The sequence below is a fragment of the Apus apus genome, chromosome 2 (genome assembly GCF_020740795.1).
Source record: "Apus apus isolate bApuApu2 chromosome 2, bApuApu2.pri.cur, whole genome shotgun sequence".
Taxonomy (NCBI): domain Eukaryota; kingdom Metazoa; phylum Chordata; class Aves; order Apodiformes; family Apodidae; genus Apus; species Apus apus.
Genome location: NC_067283.1, coordinates 25768457 through 25789175, shown reverse-complemented (window position 1 = coordinate 25789175; position 20719 = coordinate 25768457). Strand labels below are relative to the sequence as shown.

The 20719-nt window shown below is 40.4% G+C and overlaps 1 protein-coding gene across 7 annotated transcripts in view; it reads right to left on the bottom strand.

The window, feature by feature from the left end:
* DYNC1I1 (dynein cytoplasmic 1 intermediate chain 1) overlaps positions 1-20719 on the bottom strand; it is a 189215-nt gene that overhangs the window by 50334 nt on the left and 118162 nt on the right. For all 7 annotated transcript variants that reach the window (XM_051610895.1, XM_051610898.1, XM_051610900.1 and 4 more), the window contains one exon: positions 2812-2958. In XM_051610895.1, coding sequence (XP_051466855.1) covers positions 2812-2958 — 147 coding nt within the window. The remainder of the gene's footprint in view (positions 1-2811; positions 2959-20719) is intronic.

Sequence of the window (20719 nt, the reverse complement as noted above, 5' to 3'; positions counted from 1 at the left end):
CTATTATCCTCGTACAATGGACCTTCTTGCTGCTTAGTGGTGAGCTAGTGACCCCAGTGCTAAACATGGTTAGCACACGCTGACCTGTGATATAGGCATACACCTATTTTTTTCATGAGTGTTTGACCTCCAGTAGTCCAAATGGCCAGGGACAGAGTGGGTGGGAGGAAGCTAAAGCAAGCAGCAGAGTATGTAGAATATTTAGAGGGGGAGGGAAAAAGCAAGCCACATCTTTCCAGCAGCACCTCCGTGTGCCAGGTCTGGCTTTAATCAGGGCTACCAGCCATCAATTTCATGCACAATAAAACTCATGGCAGAAATGAAAAGGCGTAAGGAAAATGGATGAAAAAGACAACCGACTGTATGTAACACAATGTCTAAACAGGGTCCTTCCTTTCAAAGGATTGCTGCCAGCTTGCTTTTATTTATTTTGGAAATTAAATCATCATGCAAAAGGGTTTTGTCTTAATTAAAATTTCCTGTTGTCCCAAGTGCAGATGTGTGGTGGGTGTGAAAGGAAATTAGTGAGTAAGCTGTGGGTAGAATTCTCTTTCCTGGTGAATCCAAGCAGCAATCAGTGATACTAAACTTCAGGAAGGTTCAAGTCAGTGACAATTCCTATCTGTGTCAAATAAGCAGAGTGAGAAAAAGAAAAAAGAAAAGTCCCTTTTTCACATACGGCATAAGTTCAAATTAAAAAATGACAATTCAATCATGTATCTAGCAGTACATGAAGTAATATTGCTCCAGTAGAGTTGTCTTCATTTAATCCTTTTTTTTTTCTTGGCATCCAGGATTCAAGTCAGCCTTTTGCAACCAATAATTCATTTACAGTTTATGTAAATTATTCCTATGTATGAATATAAACTAAGCACTCTTTTATTGTGAAATCTGATCACGCCTTAAAAACACCACTCTTCCTTATGTTAGATTGTGTAAACACTTATTTATACCAGTCCATGACAGCACATAAAGTGCCCATCCACAACTGGAAGTCACTTATTTGTATTTGTCAAAAGCAAAACATTACGTATTGTTCAATTGCAATAATATATAATTCCACAAAGCACAATTTTGTCTTAAATGTTTTTTGAGTGTAAACAAATTACTTCCCATTAATATTTTATTTTCCACTAGATTTCAATTCCCAGTTGTTCAATTTTCAGTGATAGTCAGCTTCTTACCACTAGTTTTCTGGCTTGCTACATCTCTAAATTGCACTTCCAGGAGAGATTGTTTCTTTTCATGCAGATTGAACAACATTACTGGTGACAAAATGAGCAAAAACATTAGGGAAATTAAAAGCAATGTTGAAGTTGCAACCCATGGCACTGATCATTATATTATCACATCAACATTCATGATAGTGGAAATTTAGGGAACAGTATTTGTACTGCCCGGCCCACTAAGTGTGTTTGTGCACACCTCTCATTTTTTAATACAAGATTTGCCATCCTAAGACTGCCCTCATGCTGAATCTTCTGCATTAATTCACATGGCATGGCTTCTAGACCTGTCTTTCAACTCCAGGGATTATGTTATCACAGTCAACTAAAAGCTGAACTGCAGATTCCAAAGATAAGAACTGGAGAATCTTAAAAGCTGGAGGTGCAAAAGATCTATCACTTTGTCTGATGCTTCACTCTGCTAGAACAAGATGATTATCTTATCTCTCAGAGTGTTTTGTGTAGTTTAGTTTCTTAAGCTTCAGGAAATCGGCCCTTTTTTTTGGTATTCTTATATCATACTATTACATTTTTCTCTTCCTTTCAGCCTGTATTTTCTTTTCTGCTTCCCACTCAGGAATGCTCCCAAGGTCACTCCCAAGATGAGATATGTTTGCCATCCGTAGAGTACACCTTCCAGCTCTTATGAAGAGGCTGCCTCAGTCCAGCTGCCTGAGTCCAAACACTGGAAGAGGAGAGCTCCAGAATGCACAATGTGTTAGTGCAGGATGGCCTGACTGGTCAGCCCCATAGCAGAACAATGACACTTTGGCAGGCAGTCCAGGCTTGTCTCCTCCTCCAGCACGATACGAGTGCTTTGCAATGTAAAAGTCTTCTACCACAGGCATCATATTTGTATTAAGGAGAAACTCTCTGCCATCTCAGGCATTTTGTGCTAATGTTCTGCCTGTGTATCTCCCAGATATCACTGGATCTGTATGCCACCATCTGCAGGTATCTCTGTGTGTCAGCAAAATGCTCTTCCATGTTATTCTATTGAAACAAACTCCCCCTCACTATGCAAGTTCTGCCCTATGGCCCTGTCTGGAGTGGGAGACCATGACAGGCATTAATGTATTGCTCTGTTGAAAAACAGAAGCAACCTGCCCCACTCTCTTCAAGGGCACCAGTGTCTACTTACAGGACTCCACTGATACCACCATAGGTGCCTCATCTGGTTCAAAAGAGAAACTCATATACAACAAGGCAGCAATAAATTATTCAAATCCATGCCAGACTGACAGACACGCTGTCCCTATAGTGACCTGATTCTATCTGCAGACAATGGAGAGCAAGGGTCACAAATCCACTGTGCTGGCACAAAGGTGCCTCACTCAAGTGTTGTAATTGATTCTGCCCTCTTCCTTGGAAAGGAGGATAATCTCCTGACTTGACCATACAACGTGTGATGGTTAAGTACTTACAGGAGGTGGCTGTACAGCTCTCTCATCTATTTCTTTCCCTTCAAGGGCCACACTTAGGTTTTCATCTGTGTGGCAACCAGCACTACAGACCCAACTATACAGCTCCACTTCCCTGCTGACCATTTTCTCTAAGGAAAGAAGAAGGTGATTTTTATCCTTACCGTGTGAGCAGCAGCAGATAAGGGAGTTCTCTGAACAGGAGTGCGCCTGTGACTGCGATTATCCCACAAGACAATTTGACCAGAGTATGTTCCACCAACAACCAGGTTTGGGTGAAAGCGGGCAAAACAGACAGACATCACGGAGGACTGGAGTAAAACAGGTAGAGAAGAGAGGGGTTATATGGTCAGTCATCTTCAATTCCCTCCTTAAGGAAATGTTGTAGTTAGTATTTTGTATTATAGAAATCAGTGTATGGTTCCATTCATATTCCTTGCACACTAGTAATTCTGCTAGAGCCAATAGGACATATGCAAAGAGCTAATTTTGACCTTGAAATGCATAGTTTAGTTGGTTCTGTGGAAATAATACACCACAGGATGATTCTTAGCATGATGCTAAAAATCTGAGATAACGTCTCCATAACAGTTATGGGAAAGTCCTTTATTTTATTTCCATAAGTGAGAGCTTCGAGTAACCAGATGCGAACCTTACAGAGGCTGACACCCTGGCCCATGGTTTGCCAACAAGGAGAGCTGTCCTGCTATTGCTCCTCTAACTTTTAACTCTCAATTTGAGGTGAGTTTGTCAGAGACCCTTCAAAGTTCACCTCAAGATGTGCTGCTCTGAGAGCATCAGCTGGCAAGCAGCATCTTGTTGGATCAATGACTGATTTCTCTGCTACAGAGAGGTCATTTTCTAATAGCAGAGGGAATCACACTGTCCATTACACTGCTTGAGCAGAAATTAGTTTTTCCTTATTTTAGTGACAGATGAGTTGCCTTTGTATATTTTCTTTAGCTGGGGATGCTGAAGAGCCAGACTGGTGTAATGGTTACTTGGCTGTCTGGTAGGAGTGGCCCACAAGCCAGTATGGAGACAAGTATCCATCCCAACTGCTGCCTTCCAGTCTCTTTAAAATAACATACAATTTGAAGTCCTCCAGGGAACAATCCCCAGAACATTTATGTGCCAACAAACTACAGTCAGGTGCAACAAGTTGCAACTCCTTCAAGTCCTTCATCCTCTTTCTAAGGAATTATTTCCCATTTTTAATATAAATTACCCTGGATGTTATGTCTTTGTTTTATGCAAATTGGAAAAGTTACAGCATTTTCCTGAGAATTCACATACTAATAAAGATTTTTCAAACAAAATGTCATTTTTTCATGGGCAGTTTTAGTGATGCTTACGAGCCACAGAGCAAGACTGGAACTGCTGTGGCAATTACAGTCAGAAAGTTAAATTCAGTGTCAGAGGTTGCATTCTTAAAATACAATTTTCTGGCTGTTTGCAATGAGTTTTGGTAACACAACTTTGTTATAGCTTAATGACTGGATATTTTGAAGTGGTGATGTTCCCATGTGTGAACCCATTTTACCCTACGACAAAAGGTTAACTAAATTACCATCTTTCCATTGCATAAAAAGCATTGGAGGCAGGTAGGTCAAGTTGGTGAACTGGAAACATAGGATCTGCCAAGCTGAACTAGACCCAGTGTCTACCTGGCTGACAACCCAGTCTCTAGCAGGAGTGGATGGAGTTGTATAAACTTTCACATGGGCAGATGTGTTGTCTTTCTTTACTGCTTCTCACCCTGATTTCTAGTGGCTAGAGACTGGTTTGAACTCTTACACAATAGATTTTAAACCCCTTTGGCTAGATTAAATTATGCTAACTCTTGATGTCTATAACTAGGTAAATACAAATAAAGCAAAATGTGAAGTTTAAATAGTCTTGGGTTTTTTTGTTTGTTTGTTTTGTTGTTTTTTTTTTTTTTTTTTTTAATTCAGGTGGTTGCTTGATATCTGTTGTTTAAAACCAGGTTAGATGCTAAATTAACTTAGTAGACATAGTGTACAGCAGTATATTCAATACTGGGGGTTTTTTACCTAATAAGATCACCAAGACAATGAAATAAATTGCCACTACCTTCTTTCTTCCACATGCTCTCTGGATTCTTGTGGCTGTTCACTTGACATCTTTGATCCCTTCCCTTCTTGAATAAAGCTTTTGCATAAGTTTCTCTGATGTTACCAAGTCTAATATCTAATTACTAGATGATTAGTATACATAATTGTCTGTTTCAGTCCTTATCTATCTAAATGCCTGAGCATAGTAATTACACTATGGTCAGTCCCAGCAACAAAAGGTAGCTTTCAAACATAATTTCCAAAAGATGTATTAGCTTTACAGATAAGAAAACCCACCTCTGAGTAACAGAACTTCGGTACTACTAAGAGGGGCTTAAAACTCAGCTACTCTGCAGCTGCCATCCAGTTTCCGCATTATACATTATAATTAAAACGACCCTACAGCACATGTTCTACATTTTATCTCTTTGTTTAATGGCTTCATGAGTTGTTTTAATCAACCCCTCTCATTCCTTATAACTTAGCTGACAGATATTCTTCCATGAAGTGAAATAGCCACATGATTTTAAAATAGTACAGCTTCACCACTGTGTACACCCCACAGCAGCTACAAGGCTCCACATGTATTTTAAGAAACCCCAATTCAAACAGCCATTCCACAACAAAGTTCTCGGTTTGTCCGAAACAAACTTGGGAGACTCTGAAGCAGGGCAAAGAAGCCAAGTGGACAGTGTATTTTTAAATGTTGTGTTTTCATGGTTAGCATGTTTTTGAATTCAGAATCCCAGAATACAGTCGAATGGTCAGGATATAAACTGCTAAAGTGTGTTTTTCATAAAGTTCAAAAATAACCTACAGACATGACAGAGACTTAAGCCCTCCATGCTGCTTCTAGTTTTACGTATCACTCCAAAGTAACTTGCATTCTTCCGGTGATGAAATGGTCATATCCTTTTAATTATGTCAGTATTACCAAGGAAAAACTTCTGTCAAATATTAGAATTTAACAATTTAAGGACTCTGCTTGATAGCACTTAATAAAGTGAGGATTTTCTTAAAGTTAATAGCAGTACTCAGATGAGCAAGGGCTGTAAGATCCAGCCCATTCATTTAACAACTTTAAAAGCATTCATTTCTTAGCCTTAATGGGAAAGAGCAGCAGACAGGTCTCCAGTCTGTCTGAACAGCTCTGTGCTCAACGAGCAAAGCAGAAATCATTCCCTGTAAGCCTCTTCTGCCTCCAGGCTGCCTCTTGTTTGCCAGTTCAAGCAGTCTTGCTCTTCTAAACAGAGTTTTGCCACTGACTTCAAAAGGAGGAGGAACCAGAGCATGGTCAGGTTTTAAAATAACAGCATATCCCTCTTTGCACTTCTACCACACCTTTCTAGGGAAATCTCATGGCACTTTCCAATAATGATGGTGAAGTTTCCCAGTTTTTCAATTAGGCATATTTTATATGCTGTAGGTGCTTAGTTACCTGTTAGTAGCTAGTTTCATGGTGTATGGCAACAGCACACAAAGAAACGTAAGAGAGATCATGTCAGAACACAATTCCATGGGGAGTTTAGTATCCACAGTACAACAGCAGCATTTATAACAGGAGGTTCAGCAGCATTTTCTTTTTTATGGGTGCCACAGAGCATCTGTGTCTGCAAGTTGTCCAGACTCACAAGACACAGGCAAATGGCAGAGTTTGGTCACTTTCATGTCTCTGAGTTGCTCTGTGCAGTGAATAATTTCATTATTCTCTTTAGCTTAAGTTTTCTCCCTCTATGGAAACACAGTCTACTAGATTTAACTTTCTCAGCCACCTTACTAAAATATTTCTGGTACTTCTGCCTCTGTGATTTTCCACTCTGATTTTCTGCTCCTGTGTCTTGGTGATGGCTTTCTGGCAGGTGCCACCATTGGGTGCTGCTGCCTCGTCCCCTGTGCACGCTCTGCCTGTCTGCCAAGGTAAGCGGCTCTCAAAGAGCCGGAGGACTGAGCCCAAATTAGGTCCAGGTGGGAGCCCTGCCCAGGCAAAAGGGAGAGCCAGGCCCAGGCTGGTCAGTCTGGGATCTTTGCCTGTCAAACAGGCAATCCTGCTTCCCAAATGCTAAAGCTTCTGCTCCCGGCAGTTACAAGAATTGCGCTGAAAATGTAATTAAGAAACAAAGCATGAAATGTCTGTGCTCTTGTCATGGAGAAGAGAGGGCTGGCCTCAGGAACAGAAGTTCTGCCCAGCCCCTGGGGAGGCCTGCAGTGGCAGGGATGAGGGCAGCACCTCCAGGCTTTGCTCCAGCCGCTGTCAGGTCGCTCGGCCCCCGTGGAGAGAAGGGCTGCGGGGTGAGGGGGCGGCTTCGCCTGGTGGCCCCGGCCTCCCTCCCACCCATGCACTCCATTCCAACAGGCCCCGAGCCCTCTTCAAGTGGCTGGCAGAGCTGGTTTTTATTTTGGAAGCTTAATCCAACCCAGATTTGGATTAATGATGGCATATCCCTTCAACCACAGATACACATGCTCAGGACAGACAGTCATTTAGATTCTCCTTTCTGAGATGCCTGACCTCAGTACCCACATCTGATGTGTGTAGGGCCCCAGAGACTCAGCTGTCTGTGCTCATGCCCGTAGATTTGGATGGCGCTCTGCCCAGCCACCAGTTGAACAAGTTCACAAAGACCTGGGTGTTAAACAATAATGACTTTCAATAGGCAATGACTACTGCATTCAGCAAGACCTCTTCTGCAGGAAACCACCCCCGTAGGCAGTGCTGCCATACTGGTGCCATATGCCTACACTTGACACCAGATGGATCTCAAAACAATACTTCATCAGTGGGAAGAAGCGATCTGAGGAGTTCACAGGCATTTCTAGACTCCAAAATACCAGGTTATATTGCAGCAGGCACTCAGGAAACTCCTGGGTAGATTTTCTAGCCAAACAAACACATGTGAAATAACACTACAGTCTGTGGCATCCTACTATAGGTCAGTCTAACACAGACAACAGCAGGCAATCAAATTAACTGCAATTGAGATGAAGAGGCAGATCCTTTTCCATGCTTGAGGAAACTGGCATAGAGGGACTGAGAGCAGAGGGACAAAGCTGTGGTGCTCTGGCTCAGCTAGAACCACAAAAAGGTACCAAACTCATAGACCTTTATCCATAAGAACTGAATTAAGTATACGGACTGGGACTCTGATCACTTATGCTTGCCCGCCTGATGAATAAATAAGACAAAAGCCTGAAGTACACATGTAATTTCCTTATAACCTTTTGCTCTCACTCCTCCTCATCGGGAACATTTAAAGAGTCTAAGCATTCCTAGTCCCCCTGAGAGCTGCCCTACCTTCTTCTGGCCAGGCAATCAGGAGACAATCTCCTCACGCTTTTATTGCTACACACACTTACATGTTGCCCCTGAACAGATACAGGTGATATGTCTCACTGCAAAGTTGGATTAAAATAATAATCTGGAAACAAAACAGCAAATGAGTTACTGAATAAAGCCCTTTTTTCCTGCCAGGAAAGTATCAGTATCAGATCTGAACACTGGTTTGTCTGGTCTAGTACCCTATTACATCCTTTTTGCACCACAAAAGAAGGTGTGAGATACCTTGAAAGAGGCAATTCTAGGGTGACTTTGCCCTGGTTACTTGGATACCTGGATTTGCACACTGAAATAGAAATTATGTTCCTTCCAAGAGTCTTGCTTATTTTCAGTATCAGCTATTATGAATCTAGGTATTTCTGTATTTGACATAAATGTCTAAGTATAACTGATAGTAATAAGAAAATGGCAGAGATGATATAAACAGAATTACAACTGTTTTTCTCAATTATATTGAAAAAGGTACCTAAACCAGGACTTATGTGTATGGAGACCTTTCCCAAAGAGGTAAGCTCTTAATTGTAAAAGCTTTAAATGCTAAGACTTCTGTATTGCTCCCCCAGCTCTCTTCCTATTCAACTACAAAATAGCATCTGAAATATTTTGTGCTAGAGATTATGTGTGGTACCACACAAAATTAATCTTCTACTAAAAATAAAATAAAAGCTGTTGACATCTTTCACATATTTAAAAAAAAATAATAAATAAAACCAAACAAACACTTCTTCAAACCAAATGTTAGAATCTCATTTAATTAAAAAAAGGAAGTTTATACTTGGTTATAGTGTGTGTCGACATCTATCCCTTTGATTTACAGGAGTACAGACTGGGAAGAACAGATTGCTTTATTCAAGAGAAAGAAAAGAGGGAGGGGGGCCCAGTGTGACAGGAAAGAGTGTAGGCTGTATTAACTTCAGTGCTTGTTAAAACATGAAGGATTAATGGTAGAAAGGGAGGGAAGAATTGTGAATGTCTCCAGTTTAGGATCTTCAAAAATGTTTGGGGATTCTAAGAATGTCTCACTCGACCACATGAAAGCTGCACAGAGAGACTCAGCCACACGACTGCTCTAAATCCAAAGCTGGTATTGCTCCACTTATACCATCAAACCAATGGAGCTGAAATGTAGCCACAAATTAAATTTATTTTTATTGAAAAAGTACTAAGTCCTTAAAAAGAAGGAAAAGAGTATGTCAGGAAACGCAGCTCTTTCTTAGCTGAGTTTAGGGGGTAGGTAACTCTGACATCTAACCTCAGCGCCGACATCTGAGCATTGCAGCAGAATTAGAGCACTCTGGCCAAGTCTGAAGAAAGGCAATACCCAGCCTTATGCCTTCCTTTCAAGCAGTGCAGAAAGTTGAAGCTTTCAGCTTTTTTCTTGATAACTGAAGGCTCAGCCCATGTAACTACAGGAACAAAAATACCAGAAGAAAATCCACACTCTGCCTTGCCAAAAGGGAATCTGCACTTCAGCCCTTTCAGAAAGTGCGTTTGCTAGTATTATTCATTCCATGATGTTGTGATGACTCAGAAAAGCAGCAAAACTTCTTGCTGTATTGCAAAAGCAGATAAACATGATACTTCTCTAATGCTATATGGGGAGATCCTGCCTGCCTTTATCCATGATGGCAACAACAAACGAATTTGGTACCCCTGAATTACTAACTCTGAATTACTACACATATGTGCAAGCCTAAGAATACAATCTTTGATGAAGATCCTGCTTTGTTTGTTAGACTGAGGATGAGAAAATTAAAGCTTGAAGAAATAAGGAGCAATTTCGTAACAAAAGCACATGAAAATCAAGTTTTCTTTTTACCCGTCTGCTTACATGCCAAGTACCAAAATTTGTCTGTTTTCTCTGATTAGCTCTGGGCTGCTTATCAAACTGCAGGGTCAAATCCTTCATGTCCATGTGTCTGCATGTTGGAGAAGCAAGCGCTTCCTTGGTTGGTCTGTTTTATTTAGGTCATGAGACTCCAACAGTTATATAAGAGCACCTTTCATTGTTTTGATGAAATTATTCACAAGTCTGAATTGATGGGCCTACACCATGCTTGCAGACCTGGAGCCTTAGGGCATGTGACTGAGGATGGAGCACAGAGGCTTTCTGCTGTCCCCGCTCATACTGCAGGCTGGCCAGAACTTGGAGCAGGTGGGAGGTGTCAGATTGAGCATGGTGCTCTGGCACTCCGCTTGGATGCAGCACGACTCACTATTTTCAGCAGAGTATTAGCCAAAGGTTTCTGGACCAGAACTTCTATACACGCAGCTGGCTAAGGGCATGGGTAACGGTGTCACTAACTGCCACCACCCATAACTACAGCTGCAAGTTCTTTGGGACTGCTGTGTTACAAGATTACTTTCAGAGGCATCTCAGCCTGGTTAAAGCCTCTAGGATGAAAAATTTACTTGGCACACAGGTCAGAAATGCCAGAAGGTAAGTACCAGTTCTTACACTGAGGAGTGTTCACTTGCTTTCTGAAAATACAGGATGGTGGCAGAATGTTCCTATCAACTACCAGAAATCCTTTAGAAGCAAGTAATCACCTATATGGGACATGACAAAACAGAATTTGTCTGGTGTGCTTCTACTGACACTTTTGATTCTGGTAGCTAGTGGTTGCTGTTTTCATGCAGAGGGAAATTTCAAGGCATTTTATAAGTTAAAATCTTTGATGAATTGCAGCCTGAATAATTTTCTAGTGATGAAACCTCCTTAAAGTTCTGCACACATTCACATTCAGTCACTTTGACTTCTGTTTTAAAAAGGATATCAAACTCAAAAGGTGTCCATCCACAGAATGACTAGCTGGTGAGACAAAGGTATTTAGGTCCTGAAAACTGCATTGGCAAATCCAGTTGCTTGCCTTTGTCTTAATCTCTAGGCATCTAACCACACTTATAACTCTAGCTCAATGTCATTGAAACATAAATTAATGCCTTAACAGTTTTGGTCTCACAACAGCCAAAATTCAGATTCAACAACAGTCAGTTCTCAACTGTATTTCATTGCTAATTCAGGGCAAGGTGTGAGTCCTCTATTTTCAGCTTGTGCACTGTTTGCTATGGAGAATGTATACAGTTTTCTAACATTAAAGGGCTGTTACAATGAACTGTCTACAGTAATTAATGAAGGGAGAATAACTGAAGAGAAACAAAAGATTTTACATTCAGTTTTTCAGCTCCATTGAAATGCTTAATTCTCCTTTCCCTACAGACTCTAAAGAAATACGCTTAAGGACATAGTCTTTGCAGAATTTTAGGGACACTTTAACTAAGACACCAACAGTTGCAAATACCCCTAGTGCTATGCACTAAGTCTTGAAAACTATACCCTACACACAATCTGCTGTGTGTATTGAATCTCCCGCAAGTTCACGTTGACAAGATAATAAAGAATAAAAAGTGATGCTTCCCTAAACCTTTTTCTTTCTCTTTAGTACTCATTTTGATGAGCAGGGCAAAGATTGCAGCACACAGTGCCAGAACCTCTTGAAAGAGGCAGAGTATTTAGTATATGACAAGTTTTCAAAAGCCTTATCTGTCTTCATAGCCTTAAAGCACTGTTTACATCTGCATGCATTATTATCCATGGATGTGTATGTCAGAATAGAGATAACAAGATTGGAGTCCACAGAAAAGTTGAGTTTAGTCTGTTTTGGTTGATGTATTCATCATCGTATCTCTTTTCATTCCTACAGGTTTTGGTTTTAGGTTTTTTGTTGTTGAGCTTTTTTATTTTGTTTTGGTATTGTTGGGTTTTGGTGTTTTGTTTTGTTTTTTTTGGTGAGGGGTGGAATATTTTAAACACTGCAAGATTAAATACAGATCATGAGAAACACATACTCAAAATATCACACAAACCAAAGCCCCCTCTAAGCATTGCAGTTAGGCAACTCCAGACAAAGGTGAAGCCACTTCTATCTAGCAAATGCTGAGGGAACCAGGCTGGGAAGGACAAATCCAGGAGTTCCCTTCACTTTTCCTGCTGCATATTCTCCGGTATTATCTAATATAAATCACAGATATAGCCTTGGTAGCTCAGCCCAGTGCTCACAAAGTGCCCCCACCATTGGTCTAAGGACTTAAGCTTCTTGTTGCTTTACACCTCTTCTCCAGGCAGTCTGCTTTCTGCTGGAACACTGACCTGGCCTCAAGAGTAAGACTCAAGAGTGCCTATCCAGGGTGGTCCTCATCTAGCACTATGCAAAAGCAGAAGTATGGGTTATGCTTGCCTGGCATCCTGGACTCTTCTCCTCACAGAGAAAGCAAACCAGATGATCACTTGATGGCAATTTCTGGAAATATCAGATTTGAGCTTTACAGAGCACACAGAGATAGCAAATTCCAGACTTGGAGAACAGGAATGGAAACATGAATTGTTCTTGAGCTGTGGTGGTAGCTCGGTGGTTTCTATGGCAGCAGTTGCCCAAACCACACATTTGATCAATCAAACTACATGAAAACACAGATGAATTAGAAGCCAGCACAGATGCTGCAAGAACAATTATCTACAGCTCAGCCTGTGAAATTTGGCATAGCAGTCACAGCTGCTTATAAGAGAGTTGCAGATAAATCTCAAGTGTAAGTCTCAGTCCAAACCCCATGAATAAATGCACAGGCCACGAGAACTCAGACATGGTCAGAAGATTGAACATATCAGACCAAGAACAGTTTAAAGCCCCAGCTGAGTAAAGAACTTATCTATATACTTAGGTCTATCTTTTCTCAGAAGTCCACGAACTTAACTGTAGGTAATTCTTCTAAGTTCCCCACTACTTCAATGACTCAAAAGTCTGCTCACAGCCAAGCAAATGGGTAAGTGCTTTTCTAAACAGTTTCTTGATTCAGGACTTCTGAGAGCCAGTGCCCTCCTTTCAGGGAGGAAAGAAGGATGCCCAGATGTTCAGCTGGTCCTGCAAAGACCCTGTAGAATTACAGACAGTCATGGCTCAGCTGACTTCTGCATAACCTCAGAGACAGGGAAGGGAAAATGAGTATGAGGTGTCAGAGACAGACTCATTGTATTGCCAAGGTTGGAAGGCACATCTGGAGACTGTCTAGTCCAACCCCTTGCTCAGAGCAGGGTCAGCTGGAGCAGATTGCTCATTACTGTGTGTAATTGAGTATCTCCATGGATGGAGACCGCATGACCTCTGGGAAACCTGTGCCATTAGTCAGTGGCTCTTACAGTAAAAGGTGTTTTTTTTTTCTTACATCTAAATATAATTTCCTGTATTTCAGTTTGTGCCCATCACCTCTTGAGTATACACATTGAGAAGATCACCCTGAGCCTTATCCTCTCCAGGCTAAGCAGTCCCACCTCTCAGCTTCTTCTCATATGAGGGATAATCTGATCCCTACATCATCCTAGGGGCCCTTCGTTGGACTCACTCCAGTATGTCCAAGTCTCTTTTGCACCAGGGAGCCCAGAAATTAATGAATCTTTACTTACTGGACCCCTCTTTACTTACCAAAAACCTTACAAGTCTTTGAATGGAGCTCTGCCTGGTCCTGGAGATAGGTCACTTGATTTTCCAGGTCAAGGCTAGGCAGTAAGGGACAACAGTAGATCGTATTTTACTGGTTTCTAAGCATTTGGCATTTTGTACTCTGTAGTCTGTGTCACTTGGGCAAACTTCTATCAGTTCACTGTCAAAATAATTACAGTAATCTTTTCTTATCTTTTTGATTTAATTGTACCTTCTAGTGAAGACTGACAGGCTATTATATTTGCCCAGATCTATCACTTTTACTTATGTATCATTTATAAGTGCTGTCACTACATAATTGGAAATAATTGAAAATTAATTAAATATTGCACATAGATATGAGAATTTAAGAGACTGAGAGGCACAGAGCTATCTAGTGGAAACACAGAAGATACCACAATCAAGTCTGTATTTGAGAATGAGGGTGGGAACATGAATTGTTCCCACATGACTCTTCATGTCTCCTACAGTAAATTACCATACAAATTCTGGTATGAGTATCCTGGCTCTGCACCCATAGAGCACTAGGGAGCAGCTAAGGCTATGCAGCAATAGATGACTACTTCACATTACAGACCAAATTTTTAATCCCCCTTTCTCCAGAAAACCTTAGTTTCCTGAACTTTCACATCCCACTTTCCTCACCTGCAAGGTTCTGCTGTTTAATTTCAGCTATTTTTTTCCATTAATTGTCTTGGAGAGGAGGAAGGAACAAGTTAAGTGTTTTTCCAGTCTCAGGACCAAAGCCTAAGTTACAAAAACAAACGCACAGTTATGCCAGCTTACATATGCTGACTCCTGGAGTAGTGGAGGACCACATCTTCCTCAAAAACAGCTCACCTGGGTCATCCTCTCTCACCCATGATGGGACATGTTCTCCGCATGAAATGACTGGTGATTCAATGTATGTTCATGAGCAGTAAGAAACTGAAGTGAAATTGGTATTTATCTTAGCTACAGAAATACTAAAGTTGCCATAAGAGCAATTAATCATACATCCTACCGTACCCTGGCACATTTGGTTGCAGACATAATGAAAACATTCTGATCTTTCCAGTATAAGAAGTTTTTAAAAGCATACTGCTTCTTGCATGTAAGACGCTTGTCATCTTATGCTGAAATAAATGCACTTTAACTTCTCTTCTCTGGCACTTTTCTTGATAAAGACAATCCTGTTTTAATAACATTTCATGAGAAGACCTGCTTTGTGAAAGTTAAATCTATGGTACTTGTCATCATTCATGTTCTGTTATTATGGTTACATAATGGATTCTGAAAGTTTTGCAAAACACTACAGATGACTTCATGTGTGCACTTATTACCAACAAAGGTTCGCCTTTAAAAATCATCATGATTGTGACAGCAAATATGATATCATGATGCAGAGTAGTGCTCGTGCAGTAAGAATTAGTGGGCAGTCCCTAAGTGGGCTGACAGAGACTCCCCTCTGCCGCTTCCAAAAGACTCTCAGTCCACATGGGAAACATCTTCCAAGGATAATACCAGTATCTTGATCAGTCAGCACGTGCTTCTGCTTTCCCTTTGTGGGAAGCAGGGAGTGTTCATCATCATTAAATCAATGTTGCCTGTATACAAAAGTTCTTTTCAGGGAAGTACTTGTCAGTCATCCAGCCATGGGGGCAGAGGGTGGAAAACTGTTGATTTTAGACCTATGGCAGAGGACAGTTATATCCCAGGCTGTAATGATGTATTCCTTGGTTTTGGGGGCCTTTTACAGCACTCTAGTAGAGTAACTGTTTTATATTCTGTGCCAGGTAACACGGAAAGAGGCTTCACTCCTCACATAGAGCTCCCACAGAGACAAAAATCATGAGGTGAAAATAATTTTCTCAAATTTGGACCAAATGTAGTCTCTGTTGCAAGTAGCTTGCACTGTGTACTGTTACATTACCCAAACAGAAAAGTCGTGCCTATGGCTATTTATCTGTCATTTGCAGTGCAGCTAGGGAACTGCAGAGCATTTTATATTCTCTATGGAAAAAAATTCTGTGGAAGGATCCCAATGACTTATTGATTCCACACCTGATCCTGCATTTCTTTTTCACTCCAAAAACTCTTAGATCCGGGAGTTTCAGATAGACAAGAAAAACTTTAAAATGTAATGTTCATATAAACAAAAGAAAGTTAGGCTCTTTTCTCCCTTCCTTCCTCCCTTTTTCTGAAAATATTTTGCACTAGGTCATGTTGAAACGTAACCAAACCAATGACTAGTAGCCCATAAAACACCCTCAGGAACAATCGCAGGATTTGGTGCTTTTTTTTCCTCTGCAAATTTGGGATAGTGTGACAAATTTGCCCCTTTTATCAACAGAGTTTTTCAAAATTCTGAGTTGAACAAATAATGTCATGTGTTTATAAGTATCAATAATGTAAGCCATCTGCAAAGGAATGGTTTTGCAAAGGCATCTCTTTCAGGACACTGTGCATTTTGTCACTGCTTGAGGTTTTGGCAAACCATCACTATCACTGTAATTTTCTCTTATGAAATATAGTTTTTGACTGAGATTTTTTTTTCCCTTAGCTAGCAAATGTTTAAAAATACTGCATGTCTAACTCTGCAAATTCAAAGGTTAGGTTTTCTCCAAACTGCAATATTTGCATATTGCATATTAGATGCCAGTAATTCAGAAAGGTACAATGCAAGTTATCAGTGAAACAAAAAAACTTCAAAAAAACCCACACCAAAAAACAAGAGTATCTGCTGTATTGTGGTCAACACGTTCCTTTAGATTTGGTATGAAAGGAAGAATATGTGAACTTTGAGAAGAGAAACAGCACCGTTAAGTACATATTAATTAAAAATCACTATTTTAGCACCTACAAAAAGCACAATGCTATTGCCAGTAGTGACAGCATATCATTTAAGTGTATGATGATCTACCCCTTCCAAAAAAGGCAGGAATCACCTAAGATCTTCTATCCAAGGCAAGCAAATTTGTCACTTCCTAGTTTTTTGACTCCTAATTGAAATCTCAGTTTCAAATGAGGAAGATAATCAATGTTAAGCATTGCCCTAAGCAAAGCAGCATTCTGGTAGTAGCAGACTTTTTGTATAAACACGGTCCTCAAGTAATTCAGAATGTTAACCACGATCGGGGAAACTGCACCCACCTTTTGAATTGGCAATCATTTTAGAGGTTGATGGGATATGGCATAATATTTTGCTCTTATAGCGTACACATTGGCTTTGGTGGGCGTTTGCTCTTCAGGATTTTGCACAAGATTGGCAACAGATCCGATTCATCACAAAAAACATGGCTTTGTAAAGTAGGAAAGATACAGGGGAACCCAAGGGAAGGCTTACAACTCTAAGGATGCAACTGACATCCCTTCAGGCTAAATAATGATGCCTAGTTTCTCTCCAACCTTACCAAAATAAGGTTTCCTTCTATCATTCCTGTGAGGAAGAATATTCTGATTTGATTTTGTGCAGAAATAAAGTAATTTTTAAGAGATTTTAGGCCTGAAAGGCTATGTGAAAACATTACATCCTTTTTCTTGAGCTGCAGATGCTAGCAGATGCCACATTAGCAGCTGTTGCTTTTCAGCATTAACAGGACTTGGGGCTCACCTGGGACATTTCATACTGGTGATTTCAGAACTGTGTAAGACACTATAGCACCCAAGACAGAATATACATTTCTACATTTTCAGTGCCTTTTCTGTCCTCCCTGACTGACACCTCTGACTTTAGTAGTATCTGGGAGACAGAAGACTCTGCCTCTTGTGTATTTGGTCCTCTTTGCCCTCCTCTAGAAATCTGTTGCAGCTCTCTCCCCTCACCTAAGACGCTGAAAACCATTTCCCATATACTACATCCACCCTTCAGATCAAAGGGTGTAACTTCTAATGACTCACAAACAATCTCTCCACAAATACTGCAGCACTAACCTTAGGCCAAACGATAGTTAATTTTTAATCAGCAAAGGCAGAAGTGGTGTAAACTCCAACAAGAAGGGCAAAAAAGACAGACATTATCAGCTGAGAACAGAAGACATGGGCTCTTGCTTACTGAAATAGTCACAGCACAAACTATTTTCTGCACTTCTATGTTCCAACCTGGCCAAGCACAACACAACAGAGGAAAAATGTTTTAAAATGAGAACAGAATGAGCATGTCCTTCTATCACAAGCCACAGCTGCAAGTGTTCTCCTCTCCCAGTAGCATAATTGGAAATCACCCCAGATTTTAATTCAAAATGGTGCACCTATACATCTGCAAGAATTCTTGCAGTGTGCAAATGATCATGTAGTCACAAATGTAATAGCATGAACACGCCCTGGAGAACAGGCATGGAAGAGTTCTATGCAGCTCCACAAAGATGATCCTGTCAACAACGCATAACAGGAAATTAAACAGGAATTTAAAAAAACCAACTTCTGTGTCTATGGCGAATTTCTATCTGATTAATTTTTCAGTATTTTGGTATGTGTTACAAAAATTCTGAAAGAATTTTGGGCCCCTGGGTACTGCAGCATTTCCAGTATGGGAACTCCCCCAGCATCTTCAAAGGCAGACATTCAGAGGTCCACTTACCAGAGAATGGCTACAAAACCAGGCAGAATCTGATTCACAGCCAGGATCATAGGATCACAGGTTGGAAAAGACCTCAGGAGATTTCCAGTCTAACCTCCTTTTCAAAGCAGGGCCAGCTGTGAGATTAGATGAAGTTGATCAGGGCTTCAAGCAGCCTGTCTTGAAAAGACAATGATGGAAAATGCACAATCTTGACTGTCCTCATAGGGAAAAGCCATTTCCTTTCCTCTAGCCTGAAATTCTCTTCTTCCATTATCTTTTTTTCTTCCACCATGCACCAAGCTTCAGTGGTTACCCATGAAAACCTACTTATCTTCTGTCAGCCAATTCTATTTTCAGATCTGGGCACTTATTGATGAAAAAACCTTTTCCAAAGCTGGGGGTTTTGTTGTTTTGTGTTTTGTTTGGTTTTTTGTTTCTTTCTTTGTTTTGTTTTAAATACGCAGTGAGCTCAGAGCCATATTTCTTCTCTAAGATTGCAGCACTTGAAAGAATGACCACAGATGCTCACTTTGACTAGAAACTGAGGAACTAGACAAGTCAGCTCTGGGACTGGATATGCTGCTAGTTCTTTGGATTGAATTTATTTAAGAAATTCTGGAAAGGGCAGAGTTTTAGTTTAGAGGCTGTCATTGCTTTAATGGGTCTGAAGAGTTGAAACATTCTTTGAAACATCGATAGCAGCAGCAAAATGAGGTAGCTTTTGTGGAAAAACACTAATATAACTATCAGAGAAAAATTTTCTTTATTTTTAAAGTATTCCAAGCATACTTTCTTGACAATTAAGCTTGTTGCAGTATTTCCTTTCTTTTAAAGTTCTGGGACTGAGCTCCGGTCTGGCTTCCACAGTGAAGGAAATGCAAGGACATGAGGAAAAGGAGAATATTAGTCATTCATGCTGTTACCTCAGCCTGCTTCACACACAAGTCTTGTGGATTTGGGAGCTCAGCACCTTTAAAAGGCTGGCTTCTGGAGCAGAAAGCACATCTGAAGGAATTTATGTTCATTTTGAAAGACCAGACAACAACAAAGGAACCAAATCAGGAAAAAAAAAGGCAACCCCAGCCAATATCAGCCAGTAAATATAGCTTTTCACTTACCTCAGTGCATCTAATTCTAAGATACACATTTCTGACTCCATGCATTCAGTTGAAAAAGGAAAGACCACACCAGGATAAGCAATGAAGAGTGGTCAAACACATAACTTAATGACAGTGTATAGAAGCCACTACAAAAAAAGCTAGGGGAGAATGAAACATTTTGTGGTGCAGCTGAGTGGCTGATTTCTGTACCCAATCCACCAATATTTTCCAAGCATGGACAGCTTTTCTTGAAATTAAAATAGAAAACACAAGTTCCATATCCCACAGAAAACTGACAGTTTAGTAAAGAGATGGAACCAACCAAGTAAATCTGACTGCATGGCATTTTAGGAAAAGGACAGAAATAGCTGCAGCTATTAAAAGTAATATACTGCTGAAATCTTTTTGCGATTATGCTAAAAGTCAAGCTGACTTATTGAAAGAACTCTTAAATGGTTATTGCTTCCTCAAATAAAGGCTACTTCACATGTGCTCTCCTTCCTTAAAAATATGCCGAATAGAGTTACTTCTGTGTCAGATTTGTACTTCTCACTGCCCGCTTGAGACATTTGGAAAAGACATAGCAGAGAAAGAGGACATTAATAGATCAGGAAATAATCTATAATAAATCAAAATGCAGTCAACTTAGTAATTTTTTTGGTTGCTGCTATCAGACCGGGTGTAGGAAAGCAGAATTCATCAAACTTTCCAAACACCATGCAGGGTCCTCCAAATCTGAAAGTAACATTGAATTTGGTTTATTTGCATGAAACTAATATCTTTAGCTGTCTTCCCCCCACCCTTCCGCTCTTGAAATGATCGATGTTTGAAGCTGAGGTCCAGATACCTCAACCAACTTTAATAACCCCTGTTTGGTTCCAGAAGAAAGGAAATGGTTTGCAATATCCTGAAGTCCACTAGACTCACTGATTATTTATTTCCCTTGTATCTTCCATCTCTGCAGATCAGCTCCAACTCCAAAGTTATGTGATCTGGTATAAGAGCAGTGTTGTACCCATGCTAACAGTCCCTGCTGAAAGGAAAGCTGTAATAGCTCAGACTTCAACTTGCCACTTTACAGCAAAGACAGCCTAAGTTCTCATTTGCCTCACTCAAACAGATAGTTTGGTGCAAACTTTCAGATACTTCTTCAGGTCGCTTAGGCTTAGAAAGCTTAGATCAGGCCACCAGGAAACAGAAGCACCACGGGCAGAGATGACCAGTAGTACATAAACAATGGGCATTGCATTACAAATAATCTCATAATTAAAGGGTAATGTAGATTTTGATCTGTTTGTTCAGTGAAAAAAACACATTATGGGTGTTTTAAAAACACATTATTAGCACTTTCTAAAGAAGATAGTAAGACTGAGATATATCATTAATGCTACCCTATCTATCAGTAGTACAGGAATGTTCACATAGAAGACCAGCCCCATGCATTGCACAAAACAATACAGGATTGAGCTCATGCTGAGTCCTATTATCAATAACCCCACCACAATATTTTTTATTTTGTCACCCCCCA